A 16809-nucleotide genomic window follows, 5' to 3' on the forward strand; every position below is an offset into this window, starting at 1 on the left:
AGAACGGAACTTCGTTCCTCCCATTGCATCTTTGAGTGGTCCAAACATACGGAAATCACTTGGGGTAAGGTCTGGGTTGCTCGCTCTCTTCGTTTCCGGTTGGTGGAAGTGAACCCAGGTTTCGTCCCCAGTAACGATTCTTGCAAGGAAGCCATCGCTTTCTCGTTCAAAGCGCCGAAGTAGTTCTTCACAAGCATCAACACGTGCCGGCCGGTGTGGCCAAGCGGTTAAAGGCGCTACAGTCTGGAACCGCGCGACCGCTACGGTCGCAGGTTCGAATCCTGCCTCGGGCATGGATGTGTGTGATGTCCTTAGGTTAGTTAGGTTTAAGTAGTTCTAAGTTCTAGGGGACTGATGACCTTAGAAGTTAAGTCCCGTAGTGCTCAGAGCCATTTGAACCATCAACACGTCGTTCTTTCATTTCCGGAGTCAGCTGCCGTGGCACCTATCTTGCAGACACTTTGTGAAAGGGAGCACATCGTGCACAATGTGGTGTGCTGACCATGACTAATCTGTAAACATGCTGCAATGTCATTCCGTGTCAATCGGCGGTATTCCTTCTCTAGGGCTTCAACTGGTGCAATGTTCTGTGGAGTCACAACTCGTTGTGCCTGGCCTGGACGAGGAGCACCTTCCACTGAAGTCACACCATTTGCGAACTTCCTACTCCATTCGTAGACCTGCTGCTGTGAGAAACATGCATCACCTTACAGAAACTTCATTCGTCGATGAATTTCAATGGGTTTCACACCTTCACTACGCAAAAACCGAATAACAGAACGCTGTTCTTCCTTGGTGCAAGTCGCAAGTGGGGCGGCCACATTTATACTGACACTGCGACGGTATGTGTGCATCTGCACTATGCTGCCACCTACAGGCCATTCTGCACGCTGTTTGTAGCACGCTTACCAACTTACAGGATAACTGCGCGAAATTTCGATTTGTTATTACAAATTTAAGGTTTTCATTTGATTCACACTCGTATATCTTCTAGTTATAGGCTCAGGGCCGGCCGGTGTGGCTGTGCGGTTCTAGGCCCTTCAGTCTGGAACCGCGTGACCGCTACGGTCGCAGGTTCGAATCCTGCTTCGGGCATGTATGTGTGTGATGTCCTTAGGTTAGTTAGGTTTAAGTAGTTCTAAGTTCTAGGGGACTGATGACCACAGATGTTAAGTCCCATAATGCTCGGAGCCATTTCTAGGGATACCGATATGCACGTATACAGATTACGGTAGTATCGTGTACACAAGGCATGAAAGGGCAGCGCATTGGCAGAGCTGTCATTTGTACTCAGGTGGCTCCAGTGAAAACGTATTTGACGTGATTACGGCCCCACAACGGGAATTAAAAACTTCGTATGCGGAATGGTAGTTGTACCTAGACGCACGGTACCTATCACCACGGACAACGCAGTGGCAAACGACCTTTACTTAACAACTGAGAGCAGCTGTGTTTGCATGGAGTTATCAGTGCTAACAGACAAGCAACACTGCGTGGAGTAACCGCTGAAATAAATGTGAAACGTACGACGTATGCCCTAGGACACTGCAGCGAAAATGGTGCCAATGAGCTATGGTAGCGGATGACCGACGCGAGTGCCTTTGCTAACAGCATGACATTGCTTTTAGCGCCTCTCTTGGGCTCGTGACCATACCGTTGAGACTCCGGATAACTGGAAAACCGTGGCCTGGTCAGATGAGTCTTGGGTTTCAATTGGTAGGAGCTGATGGTAGTGTTAGTGTGTGGCAGAACCATCGTAGCCATGGACTCAAGTTGTCAACAAAGTACTGTGCAGGCTGGTGATAGCTCCAGGATGGTGTAGGCTGTGTTTACACGGAATGGACTGGGTCCTCTGGTCCAACCGAACCGATCATTGACTGGAAATGGTTATGTTCGGCTATGGAGACCATTTGCAGCCATTCATGAACTTCGTGTTATAGACGATAATGCACTATTGTCACCGGGTCACAATTATTCGCGCTTGGTGTGAAGAACGTTCTGGAGAAAATGATTGTGCCCCCAAGATCGTCGGAAATGAAACCCATCGAACATTTGTGGGATATAATACTGTAGTCAGTTCGTGCACTAAATACTGCACCGCAAAACTTCAGCAAGTATGGACAGCTATTGGGACAGCATTGCTCAATATTTCTGTATGAGACTTCAAACGACTAGAGTCCATGCCACGTTGAGTTACTGCACTTCTTCTTTTGCTGGCGCCTTGTCCCGCGGTTTCGCAGGGTCGGCATGGTTTGGATCGTATTTGACAAGGTTAGTTTTTAAGGGATGGCTGGATGCCCTTCTTGCCGCCAAGCCACTCCCCCCCCCCCCCCCCCCCCCCTCCCGGACGGAATTAGTGTACCCCAGCTGTCTGTCTATGGAATAGTGCGAACGTTCAGATGTCTGCACGTAGTGTAACTGAGGAGGAACGTGGGGACCAGCCCGATATTCACCTACCGGAATGTGGAAAACCGTCTAAAAAACACATTGAGGCTGTCCGGCAAACCGGTCGACGTCGGTAATCCGCTGGCCGGATTCGATCTGGGGCCGGCGCGCCTACCCGAGTCTAGGAAGCAGCGTATTAGCGGTCGCTGCTAATCTGGCGGGTGTTGAGTTACTGCATTACGCCTGGCAAAAGGGGGTCCCACGCGATATTAGGGTGTATTCCATGATTGTACCCATGTCAGTGTACGATATCTTTCTTGAGGTAAAGATTAGCCACTAAGTAAATTTGGTTCTATCGTCTGGCACAGTCCATGTCGTGGTAGCTCTCCGTAGTATGAATCTCCACGTATTAATAGATGGTCTAGCGTATGTGAGGGTTACAGTGTGTTAAGCCAGTGTCAGTTGTTCAGTTACCAGACGGAAGAATCGAGGTAATACTAGTGCGGATCGGTCTTGTGCACAGTGAGTTGCTGATCGCTGCTCAACTCTCACGGATAGAATAGCTGAGTTAAATAACTTGCTGACGTTGGGTTTCACATATTAGTTGGAGAGTAACAATTACTTATCGTCTGACGGTGACTGGCTAAATTGCTACGCTGGATCGCGTTAGATTGTGCTGTTCTGTTTCGGGCTTTCAAAATCGGGCACATCGACTCATTTTAATAACTTGACGCACCACACAATCGTTAAATTTATACTAAGATAATGTTAACTTCTTCCCCGTCTCCTCCCAGTTATCATCACGATTCAGTGGTAATCGGAGTTTCACGTTCCTCATGATCAGCTCGTGTCTGTAAGTTCTAAGGAACACAAAGAATTTGCATACATCTACAAGAAATAGTATCGAAGGTTTAGGTGTGGTGTCGCTCAGCTAGCATAGTATCAGTAGTTGCCTCTGTCTCCAATGCTGATAAGCGGAACCGTGAGATTTACACAGTGAAACTGTGGAATTTGTCACACACACACACACACACACACACACACACACACACACACACACACACACGCACACACACGCACACACTGTGTGTGAAATTACTTCCATAAGCTTGCTTATGCTGCAGAAGAGGCGAGTAGGAACAGTTACCAGCGTTACAAGCTGTCGTATATACATACGGATTAAAAGCAGGGGAGGTGGCTAGCAGCCAGGAAACATAGTCCAGACGGGCAGACGAATGACCTGACGCTGTTTAAGACCGCGTTTTGAGCTCGTCTCATCTCCGGCCACCTCGCTGCTCCGATGAAAGAAGTCACTAACCCACGGCCCATGTAGGAAATTGAGAGCGGCGGGGAACGGCGTGTGGTTAACAAAATAAATACCTACTGTGTTGTGTACATGTACTTGCAGCAGGAACATAGCTCACTATCGGAAGACTGCCAGAAGCAAAATTACTTACTTACGCGCACACACACACACACACACACACACACACACACACACACACACACACACACGAACCAGCCTTTAAAAGGGTGACTGATAGAAACAACAGTTAGGTATTACTCGACAATTTTATTGCACCTGTTAGTGAAGGCGCTTCGGACGGCGTATTGTGAGTTTTCATCTTGATATTTCAATAGGACACGCTGAACCATATGATTGTATATGCACAGCTGTCCTGGAACCCTTTACAGTGTGTTGCGCTTCCCTTACAAGCCACTGTGCTTGTTTACAGTTACGTCACGCCTGTTTCCCACGACGACCACGGAAGGTAGAGTGCAATAGTAGTGTGGTCGGGTGATACTGACGGAGTTGTCTTACACTGCTGGGCTGTCGCCACGTCACGATTGTTCTGATAATTGCACTTTGTGGAACAGCTCCAGGAAAGAGCGTAAAATATGTCGATACACCTGCTTCAGCTAGATAGTTACGGTGTAACCTCCGTTGTCAATTAAGACTTCCGACGGAGACACGAAACAGGCGTCTCCGACGTAAACAACCAGCCTGCCGCCCGTTTCGCTTATTGACTGTAGTTTCCGTTTCGCTGTCCCATAAAAATAACTAGCGGCAGAAAGAAATCAGGCTCCAATTTACCAGCAGCCAAAGCAAACAGTATCCAGGAGTCGGGCGATTTGTGTGTGTGTGTGTGTGTGTGTGTGTGTGTGTGTGTGTGTGTGTCACTCCAGCCGCGTCTAGGCGAGTCTTTTTTGTCGCGCAGCGGAGTTCTTTTTGTCGCCGCAGCAGCCGCCCTTCCGCTGGGGTAATTCGGCGTATTTTATTCATTTTGTGTTCTGCGCTGGAGCCAGACAGGAAACCCACCGGTATAAATAGCGGCGGCCCGACTGCACGTGGCGCCCCGCCGGGGCGTAAACACGTGTCGTCGCGCCTTCGCGACCACCCTGCCGCTACCTGCTGTGACAACACAGCTTTCGCACTCGGGGATTCCCCCTGTCGTCGGGCCTGTGGTACATTACTAGACAAGCACTCGAGAATCTCGGCGAGATCATCGGACGACCGGAATATATTGCCACTGATTGATATCGTTTGCTTCCATGTAGCTGCCAGTTTCTAACAGCGAGCAACATTGCGTTTAATGCGCCTCTGCCATAAGATGCCGCTGAAATGTGTAACTTCAGTTGCTAGTCAATTAATTACCCGTATTACGTTTGACTTCATACTTCAAACACAATGAACTCTAATAAATTCTTGTAACATAGATCTGCAGCAGGTACGAGTTACTTAAACGTCGTAATTTGCTGATGATCGCTGTAGAAGTTCTGCTATTGCCGTTTGGACGCTACGCCATTGTCAAGCATGTACAAACTTATGACGAATCAGGAACATGTAATACAGAGACAATAATAGTATGAACAAACAACACTAGACTTTGCGATGCGCGTTTAAGGATGATGCATTCCGTGCAATGCCCACCCACCTCTCCACCGCCGTCACCCCCTCCACGCCCCATTTGCAATTTCACTTTGTTATTTTATTTTCCGACCAAATAAAGTTTTACTCTTTCCGACGACCCTAATACTTTGGATTTTCATGACTTATTAACTTTTTCGTTACTCAGTATTACGACAGAATACACTGATGAGCCAAAACATTTTGATCACTTGCGTAATAGCTTGTTTGTCCGTCTTTAGAAAGAAACAAAACACGAAGTTTGCGTACCACGAATAACACAGTTTCTTGGTAGGTTCGTGGAGATGTGGCATTAGATGTTATTCGCGTAACTAACGGGCCGCCGATTTGCGTACGCGGTGATGGTATCCGATAGTGATCCAGATGGGCTCCATAGGATTTACTTGAGGCGAATTTGGTCGCTGAGACATCAACGTGAGCTTACTGTAATGCTCCTCCAACCACTGTTGCACGTTGTGGCTCAGAGAGACGGAGAGTTATACTGCTGAAAGATGACATTGCAGTCGGTGAAGACATCAAAAATGAAAGGGTACGGGTGGTTCGCAGCCTTCAGCGTGTCTTCGATTACTAGCACAGGTCGCATGCACGCGCGGGAGAATGTCTCCTATAGCATAAGACTGGTCCCAACACCCTGCCTTCTTGGCGCGCTGTACGTTTCGAGCCGCTGTGCACCTCGATGACGGCGTCTGTGGAGACCTCTAACAACCTAATGCAGCAAAAATGTGGTTCACCTAAGCAGCCGACACGTTTCCATTGACCATGTCGTTGGGTCAGCATGTGAAAACTTAGGGGTGGTCTCCTGCGGAGCTCCATCTTCAACAATGTACGGTGAACGGTGTCCTCCAAAACACCTGCACGTGCATCAGAGATGCCATGGATCACCATCCATCCTAGTATACAGAGCAGACAAGCCTCTGAACCCTGCACTCGGTCAAGACTGGTGGACGTCCCACCATTTAACGCCTAATGGTAGTTTCACTGTTCTCCTACCTCTTTCCGTAGATGCTCACGACAGTAGCACATGAACATTCAAGCAGCTTCGCCGTTTCCGAGATAGTCTTTCACAGTCTATGCGTAATAATAACAATCTGCCCCGTGTCAAAGACGCTTATCTCAGCGGATTTCTACGTTTGCAGCCCATAGCTTCGCAAGGGTGAGCCCTGTCCTTGTCTACTCCGCTTGCACACTGTATTGAGAGAAGGAATTGTCGCGGACGACCAGGGATATCATCCATGCAGTAGCTTATGAATGGTCTGGGATGCGTTACTTTTGCGGAAGTAAAGAGGAAGTCGGGCAGAAGAGGGTAATGGCGTACTGCTGTAATCCAACTTCTGGGTTGAACGAAGAAGCATACTAGCTGAAGTTGGCAACAAGCAGACAGTGATCTATACTGGTTGATAACATTAAACTTCCTTAGACTCTAAAACTTAGTCAGTCGTTGCGCCATGGTTCTTCTTACTTCAGAACAGTACTGTATAGTAGTACTTTACGGATGCGCTTACTAATGGCGGACTACGTTAATAACCTTTGGAACCACCTCAATCCTGTAAGTGTAAATAAATAATTCAAAATGGAGGTATCAGCATTGTATGAAAGGTGTTCATATACATGATGCCTTTGTTACGTCGGCTTGTATGGCAGGCTAATTTTTATTTTCTTGTCTCTAATTATTATTTAGTTATGCATTATGAACATTACTATCTATAGTACAAAGAAATTAGACACAAGAATTTAAACTGTATGTCCAAAAAATTTAATGTAATAAGAGTATTACACCGGATGGTTTAGAGAAATGATTGTGACGCGTATACTTTGACAATAATCGAGAGAATAGGCGCCAGAACCAAGGATGGCAATTGTTTTCGAAATCACGCCAAAGACTTTTCCGGTTTATCTAAATTCGTTCAGGTGAATATTGACGCGCTATCTTTCAGAAACTCAATGGCGATATCATCGTTACTGAATAGATAAACAGTGAGACACAGCCTCTCATTGCCTTCAGTGTCATGTGACACCCACACGTTTTATGGGGATCACACTTTAGGACAATAATAAACAATGTTGTGAACATCTAGAATTTCGCAGTATAGTGCTGTAAGAAATTGCATTTAACAGGGTATGTCCCACTTGTACGCGTGAATACTTGCTGTACCTTTATTTGTACAGTTCTCCACTTGTGGCTAATTGCGATCTTTTTGTTTCAGCACGAGCCCCAGCCAACTCCAAGAGGTCACCCTCGACCCAAATATGAACGCGGCAATGGCATGTAAGTAAAGCACTTCGCCAGATATCGATGACAAAGTTGATTGCTTATAGTCCTCATTATGCAAGATCTGTTACAGACAAATCCAGTGTCTTGTCAGCTGTGGAATCTCAAAAGAAGTTGTATTATGATAGCTAGTAGATGGGCACCTCCGTGTGCTAGGGGAAGCAGAGGTCATGTGAAATGATAATACACACTAGCACTTCTGAAAACTGCAGCACTCAAAGAGAAAACATGTCAGAAACAAACCTTATTCCATAGACGACGCACATGACAGTATGGATATGAAAAAGATTATAGGGCTGTAGATGATCCCTGACTTGAGAAATGCGGATGATGCAGAACCCACTTCTGTAAGCGGTTCCGCATGGAATCAGAAGACATGTGTATCTTAACGGCTAACCTCCCTCCTCTCAGTTTATATGTAAAACCACAAAGCATCAAGCATGGTTGTTGAACAATAACGAACAAGCCGATGACAAACAATACCCCATACATGGTCGGTGAGAGCCATGTCCATCTGATGTGTAGGCCAAAGAACAGCCGTACACTTCCTTCATTGAGGAAGGTTTTCACATTTCTCCCATGAGGCCAAGCAGTGTCATGCTGGAATTTAGGCTGCTGGGTTTTTCAGAGATAGTGTGCTGCCTCGAGCACTTACATGTCCAGCAGTTGCTGTATCTAATTGCTTTCCAAATCAACAACTTCGTTGCCAAGGCATCGTCATAGGAACTGTACCCTATTTTTTGTGATTTGATGCAGTTTTTTTGTCTCTTATGTATTGATTGCTGTTCGTAAGTGGTTATTTTGATGCGCTTCTTGGCCTTCAATTTTGTCTTTGTGGCCGTTGGCTGTTTAGAGAGATGGTTGCTTTCATCAAGAATGTTACTACGTATCCCGTAGACCCACACACAGTTTTTATCGGTCTTTCTCTTAATTCCGCTGTCCTAGGAGGCTTATTAAGGAATTCTGAGACTTTCCTCACTGTGAAGCTGCCAGACCCTTGCCAGGAATTGTCTAATTACTGCTTCTTTCTTAACTGCTTGGTAGTGGAAGCATGTTGGGAAGTTTTTTGATACGTGGAACGTGCTTTGTAGTGTCTTCTTTTAGAGTCTTAGAAGTTTCTTGATGTGAAACTTCGCTGCTGTGGCCACAGACAGGGCGTACATTGTCCACCACACACTGGATACCGCCCTGTAAATTAGCAGCGGACAGTGCTGACCTTTTATAAATTAGTGGATAGAGTTCACCCAGGATTCCTCATTGCGTCAACATGCTGCCTCCACGCCAAGTGTCGTAGGTCTCGAGTTTCTGGAAGTCACCTCTTGGTAAGTAGGGGTGTCCTGGTTTAGGCTCCACTCACTTCTACTCGCCGTTGTTCGCTACGCCCCTGAACGGCGTGGGCTAGACTACCAGATTGCGGTCATTATGGGAACGTGTAACCATTCGGAACACTCTGAACACACTTCATTTTGCTTCATACTAAGCCGATTCTAGTTTACTCAATCGCCAGTCCTGTAGGAAGCGTCTGAATTGTCGACGCAAACAGGTCCACGCTCATTGTGATGCTCTTGCGTAGATTGAAGACTGCAGACAATGGTACATGGAATTAGGTTTCAGCAATGGATAAGTGACGTCTTGCTAAGAACGATATTTCGGTGTAGCCGAAGGCGTCAGTGATAGATAAAATCCTTTCTAGAAGCCATTTATTTTCTGGCACAATCACCTATAATTTAAACAAGAAATGTGAATGTGCTTCTCTCAGTGTTGGAGACTGAATAACTGATTCCTTCTTATGATCTACAAATCGCCAGTGACAACCGAAACCAGTAATTTATTGTTCACGTTATATGATGGTGCCGGAAAACAACAATTTTTAAAAGGTAAGGCACTTTCGTATGTGGGAACATGGTGAAAAACAACCATGAGGGAGCCATCACATGAGCTCCTGGTTTGTAAAACGTAATTGATATGAGAAGCCTACTAAATCGTCCGCACTTAAAGTTGCAATTGCCTCATGTTGTTATAAAGCCTTATATACACTCGTAGATATTTAGGACGACTTTTGGTCTGAAAGACATAGCAAACTATTTGCATGGTATATTCTTGCTAGATCAAAAATTGCACGTCTACTGTTGTGTTCTTCGGTGCTAACACTGGTTTGATGGAGCGCCTCACGCTAATATTACCCTGCATAAGACTCTGTGCAACGAAGGTCAGTTTGAACACTTTCATTGTAGGCAAGACTTGCTTACGCGCTCGTCCGCCTCTGCCATCTACTACGGAATTGACGATTACTTGAAGACCTTAGAAGTGCCCTTTCAGCCGAACCCCCCCCCCTCCCCCCCCCCCCCCCTCCCGCGTGTTCCCGATAACGGCCACGGGAGGCAAAGTGCAGTCATATTGTGGTTGGGTAGTGAAATTGAATTATCTCAGTTTTTCCATTGTTTTCATTGACTGAATTGTGATGGTGCATTGATGACATCACCACTGCACTTAGATTCTTTTTTGGGACTTACGGTGCCAATGTTTTATCCTTCCCGAAACCAAATAACGTTTATTGGGTAAATATTTTGGTCGTAATTTCCTTTTAGTTTTGTGCATCGTTCCAATATAAGTCAAACAAGTTTAGACCAGTTTGTCAACCAGCTCCACAGAAGAGAACCAGTTATCTGCAGTTATATTACTGTTTGTTCCATGTAAAGTTTCTGAATGCTGCAGTACATTCAGTGTTGGAATTGAAAGTTGGCTTATTTTGTTAGACTGCTTTTGCCCGTATAGATAAAAGCGTTATATAAATAGTGTGTTTCAGCGACTCATAGGCACATAATCTTGACGCCATATTTAGCAGGTTCCGATTTCATACAAACCCTGAAATACATTTTCCTCTAAAAGGCCAAAGCAGTTCATCATCAGTCGTAAAATATTTCGAGCGGCGATAGTTTCTTGACAGTACTGAATGAAATTTTCAAATATTTCTGAGGTAAGAGCCGTGCGATCATTAGTTCTTCCTTCCATAGAATTCACACCATCGAATCTCAAAGCAGATAGCAGAATATAAGCAGCTTTAAGGGCGTAGTTATTTTGAATATCATCAGTTGCTCATAAGCTTTAGATATATTTATGACAGACTTGATTACACCTGATAATAGCAACAACCCAAAAGATGCTTTCATTTACGAAATACTCGCATGATCAGTGTAGGTCGCTTTACGTTAGTACTTCTCTGAATATTATTTTTTGTTTAGTGCATATAGTCGTGATCATTTCATCTGATATCAGCAACTGCCGTGATTCAGTTGGAGACATGTATCATTTTTCACAAGCTGGAGTTAATGATACCAGGCTGGTGAGTTATGATGTTGAGGTTTCTGACTGGAGCTATTCGGTGGGTGTGTAGACTTACGATAATCATCAGTTTTCTGCTATATTAGCAGGTCCTTTACCTCTGCATTTTCTGCGATCCATTGCTTCCTTCTTAAGGCTGCTGTATGTTGTGCCGTCCATCACGTCATCCAGTATCTGAAATCTCTTCCTTCCTCGCTTCCTTTTCCCTTCTATATAACATTCTGAAGTTGTTTTATCAGTCCATCATTCTTTCTTAATGCCCAATATAATTTCTTTTTCTTGTCTCAGCTGTGTAGACTACTTGACTCGATTTTTATCTCGGAAACATGTACTGCTTTCCTTCCACTGAATCATAGACGAAGAGTTACTTAGTCAGAAGAAATTTCGTGTTGTGTATTTTCATCGTCGCTTGTGTTCTGTTCATCATAGCGTTGAAAATCTCTTAAAGATTCCGTCTCTGAATAATTTCTTTTTCAGTAAGACACCGCACCGTTGTGACAATGAAGTGCCTGAAACATCAAAAAATAAGTTAGTATACACTGACTAAAAGAATTATCTGGAATCGAGGGTCAAATTTGACCCAGCGATGGCATGTACATTCACTTCCAATAAGTTTCAAGCGACGAAAGGCCGGCCCTTACGCGTGCTGAGATCAAACTGGAGCGCAAAAGAGAAGCTCCGCGCGTTTAGATTGTTAAACTGGCTTGTTGTTATCTGGAAGGCCAAATTAACAAGATTAAAATTGAGCTCCTGGTACCCAAACACCCTTCCTTCAAAGCCTCGACATCTCATAAGCGCGGTCGATCTGATTAACATATAATGCACAGCGCGAACGGTAACGGTAATGGTAAATAGTTAATAAACACGCCATGAGAAATACGGAATCTTCGCACACCGAGAACGGAAATTTCGCTCTCGGCTGCCGATGGAATCTCTATCCATTGAGTGCTGATTAGTTCCCCGTTTGCAACTCGTGCGCGACGCTCACTCTGTGTCCTAGTAGGGCACGCCTCAGGCTGATGACGCAGGGCAGACCGACTGAGTGGAGACAGATGTGCTCATTACGGCAGGCAAATTACTGTGAAGAGGCGGCCCTGCGCCCTCCGAGCTGGGAGCTGCGCTCGCGGCGGATGGCGTGACGGGCTGAGGCTCGACTCTGTGTCGTAAATAACACTGCACGCCCGTGATGGAAACTTGGAGACACACGTGGTGTGCAATTTCATGTTCGTATTAAGACGTGAGTTTGAAATGCTACGCCGCGTGTGATTAGCCGAGCGGTCTCAGGCGCAGCAGTCATGGACTGTGCGGCTGATCCCGGCGGAGGTTCGAGTCCTCCCTCGGGCGCGCGCGCGCGCGCGCGCGCGCGCGCGCGCGCGCGCGCGCGTGTGTGTGTGTGTGTGTGTGTGTGTGTGTGTGTGTGTGTGTTTGTCCTTAGGATAATTTAGGTTAAGTAGTGTGTAAGCTTAGGGACTGATGACCTTAGCAGTTAAGTCCCATAAGATTTCACACACATTTTAACAATTTGAAATGCTATCGATTCTGTATCTCTCTTGATGCTCCCAGTGGTTGGCAGTCAGAAATATCCCCTCCCCCTCCCCAAATCCCTTTTACTTTTATTTGTAAGTTATGTGTCTGTCGCGACAGGTATTACGGTAAACAAATCAAAATGACCTGTACGAAGAGATACCGTCGCATTTGTTTGCTTCACGGGGATGGGGCAGTCTGCGGATAGGCGATTTGTAGCTGATGTTCAGATGTAAAATAGCTCATTGCCGGGTGTTAAATCGCAGCTTCTCAAATGAGAGAACACTGCTCCACTGTTAAATCCACGATGGCCCCACAACAGGTGATAGTGTCGTACTGTCAACATATGCGCGGTAGAAGGCCTATGATCATTACTTCCCCCCCCCCCCCCCCCCCCTCAACGCTCTTCGTATTACAGGACCCTGCCGTACACCGATACACGCCGCTAATCATTTACGGGCATGCAGATAACGAAAGATTTTAGCATATCACACGGAGGCAGCCTGTTTATGACGCCAGCGTAAATTGCACTCCATTAACTATGATTGACTGCTCATTACAGGTGAAGACCACTAGCAGATTTTAAAGAAGGTAAACGCCTCCTCAGGTGTTACGTCTGTTCCGAGTGGCCGACTGCTACCTTCAAGTCAGTACGAAGGACATGTATGATGGTGGGACATGGGATCAGCATGTCGTCGAACACTCCAACCTTTATTGCCAGTAGATGAATTCTGATGATGCCGCTGCTTCTTTATTCAAGCAGCTCTTCATTTGGCCTCAGCAGACTGAGACGTCGTCCTCCTCAGAAAAATTCGAGCAGGTACCGGGAATCGAACCCGAGTCCTTCCGCGCCAAACGCAGCGATGCGAACCATTCGGCTACGGAGACAGTCACTTATAACTTATGCTCATAAACTGTGGCAAGTACGGTTGGGATATTTTCCTAGTGTCAAAATCATTTTAACTGTACTCTAGCTGTTGCATTATTGGTGAACATTTGTTGGGCACATCTTCCTTGCCCGACTTGATTCGTCTCTCTGACTGCCAGCGTTGCCTTCTCACCTACTTCCGTGCAGCAGCTCAACACACACGCATCTGGGATACTTCGTAATCCTCACGTTCTTTTCTCCCTATTAATCACGACGTTGAGCCGTGTGTCTCGGTAGGCTGATTAAGGAACGCGTTGTCGGGTAAAATACGCTTCAAAAAGACATTTTGTTTGTAACAAAAAAGCGATTTATTTGTGTTGACTCCAGCTACACACTGCAAAATCAGAAAGGCAGATACCTGCCGAAAGCTAAGAGCAAATGCGCATGGTCACTCGTAGACGAAACACTTGCTACACAGAATTCTGTGGCTAATGCGGCTACACTATAATAAAAAAAAGACACACCACGAAAAAATTATGCAAATGCGACGGAAATTGGTAGATGTGATGTACATCTACAAACAAATGATTATAATTTCAGAAAAATTGGATGATATTTTCAAGAGAAAGAGCTTCACGGATAGAGCAAGACAATAAAGCGTTGGTCCACCTGTGGTCCTTATGCAAGCAGTTGTTCGATGTCCTCCTGAGGGATACCATGCCAAATTCTGTCCAATTGGCTTGCTAGGTCGTCACAATCCCGAGATGATGGAGGTCCGTGCACGTAATGCTCCAAACGTTCTCAATGTGGAAGATATATGGCGGCCTTGCAGGCAAACTAAGGGGTCCTATTATTAAATGAGTTGGCATTCCCGTCAATCAGTTCTGGTTGTCGGGCCGTATGGCGGGCAATAGTCAGGTTGGTATACTACCACTGTTGGGGCGTCGCTAGACAAGTCTTGGGCCTGCAACCTCAGTGATTGGAGTATAACTGGGCATCGATGAGCATTGAAGACTAGTCTGGAATCATCCCAGACAGTGAAGAGATGACAACCTGACTGTCGCTCGCCGAATGCCCAACGAGGAGGAGCGATGGTCATTTCATAGCAGGACCCCTTTGGTTGTCACTTGGCACTCTTAAGCACAGCGGTACGTCGACGATATTCTGTTTCAGTTTTGTTGCCTTTCATGGTAAGCCACCCAGGGCTTACGTTTCAGTGTTTGACAAACCCCACAGTGACCAGTGAGGTCGCCGGATCTGTCTCCAATTGAGAATGTTTGCAGTATTATTAGTAGGACCTCCAACCAGCTCAGGATGTTGGCTAACTAACGCTCCAGTTGGACTAATTTGGCACGATCTTCCTCAGAAGGACAGCAAACAACTCTATGGATCACTTCCAAACCGAATAACTGCTTGCATAAGGGCCAGAGGTGGGCCAACGCGTTATTGGCTTGCCCAATTCGTGAAGCTCTTTCTCTTGAATAAATCATCAAATCTTCCTGAAATTATAATCACTAGTTTGTCTAGACACGTACGTCACATACACAAATTTCCGTCCCATTCGGCAAATTCCTTTGTGTTTTTGAGTATATTTCAGGATTCTGTCTTCTGTCAGCTTGGAGCCTACATGTCAAAATTGAGCTGCGGCTGTTCATAAAGAATCCGTTCGTGGCTACTGTAGTGGCCACTGCTGTAGCATGTTTTGAAAGCAAGAGTGCTCGGACGCGTGCCAACGCCACGGCAGCCTGCAAGGAGCTGGGGCTGCAGCGCGCCAGCTGTGTGCAGGCGGTGAATGCCTCCCCGTCTTCCCCCTCACGGCTTCCATTTCCAAGTCAGTCAGTCATTGTTAACTTGTGTACACCTGTTCACCACTGTTTTTCAGCGGCCGCGTCTAAATGTGGAAGGGCACCTGACAGATGAGTTTATGGTTAAGAAAACTCTTCGTGGACTCACCGCAGCAGTGTGTCTTTCGTGTTTTAAAGTTTGCAGAGCTCTCCCCCTTCACTTGCCATAGGATTTGCATCTCCCATAACGGTTTCGCATGCCCCTCTTCTGCACTTCCAGTGCATTATGTATCTTCTCATAACGCTCATCCACCTATTCGTTGGGAGGGGATGCTGGCTAGTTGCTACTTGCTAGGTATACCAGGATTAAGGAAGAATAGGAACACACTGGGATTACTATGGTCTCTTACTGTTACTTCAGTCTTATCAGCATCAGTTTGTTGTCTTGCTTTTATAACTTTTATTTTTATTCTCTTTTCTACAAGTAATCAGACTCCATAATTACCAGTTCTCTCGTGTTCTGATCATTAAAATCTGTAATCTCCACTTAAAACTCTTCGACCACCAATCCCTCTCCCTGCGCACCTTATTTCGCTCTTACAAAGTATGTCCAATTTGTTTCTGTTCATCTTATGTGTAGAATGTTCTAATTTTTGTCAACTCTAACAGTTTTCCCCTCCTCACTTTGTTCCATTTCTTCTTACTTGCAATTGTTACTGTAAAACTAAGATAATTGGTAAATCGTAGAATTAACCAGTGAAACCTAAGATTTACCATTACGGTGTGGTGAAGTCCGAAATTTCTCATTATATGCATAGATTTCGAACTTTTACCAAGAGACATTGGTAAATCATAGGATTTACCAATGCAAACTGGTAAAAGCTGGATCGAAAACTGCCGCCTCTGTCATGCAGGTTCAGACAAGTTTCATTGTTGCCAATTTTGTGTTCAGATAAGGTTCTTTGTTGTCAATTATGAGTTCTCAGTCCTCTCACCGCTGCGTAGTTCGTCAGTGTCGAGAATCGTGTATACGGTCGGTCAACCTTGCGACTCTCTTTAGTGGTATTTCTTCTGCAGCTTTGCACCAGAATGAGTGATGTTATGCATAACAGATTTTACGAACTTTTTAGTGAAGCAGTGAATAAGAAGGAGGACAACAAATTTTATGTAACTGCTGGGGAAACTAATATTCTGTTAAGTGAATTGAAAGATGCAAAAATCGTTTCCAATAAAAAAAAAATCTGTTCACTACAGACGTTTGAAGCGATATGATGTTCTCAACATCGGATGTGAAGAGAAACTCGGAGCACTGGTGTCTGCTGGAAAAGAAGAAATTCGTTATTACATTAGTTTTGATGAACTGTTTAACGTACTTTGAGAGACTCACATTGCTATAGGCCATGGCGGCCGAACGCGGATAATTGTGGAATCGAATCGTAAGTACAAGAATGTGACTGGTGAATCAATCGTTGCTTGAGATTATGTGAACCATGTTATAGAAAGGAAAAAAACATTGAAAAGGAGTGTTGTTGTGAAACATATGATACACATCATGAATTCATGATGCCAAATTGACTTAATCGACATGCAGGCAAACCCAGACAATAAGTCGAAGTTCATACTTATATACCAAGATCATTTGACAAAATTGGTTATCCTCTGCTTACTAACTCCGAAAAGGGATGATGAAGTAACATATCATCTTTTG

General features: G+C 45.4%; 1 protein-coding gene across 5 annotated transcripts in view; it reads left to right on the forward strand.

Moving 5' to 3' along the window:
- The window catches only part of LOC124615566 (centrosomin), a 406915-nt gene that overhangs the window by 192739 nt on the left and 197367 nt on the right, over nt 1–16809 (forward strand). For all 5 annotated transcript variants that reach the window (XM_047143545.1, XM_047143548.1, XM_047143544.1 and 2 more), the window contains exon 2: nt 7519–7580. In XM_047143545.1, the coding sequence (XP_046999501.1) occupies nt 7519–7580 (62 nt within the window). The remainder of the gene's footprint in view (nt 1–7518; nt 7581–16809) is intronic.

Source organism: Schistocerca americana, chromosome 5 (genome assembly GCF_021461395.2).
Source record: "Schistocerca americana isolate TAMUIC-IGC-003095 chromosome 5, iqSchAmer2.1, whole genome shotgun sequence".
Classification (NCBI taxonomy): Eukaryota; Metazoa; Arthropoda; class Insecta; order Orthoptera; family Acrididae; genus Schistocerca; species Schistocerca americana.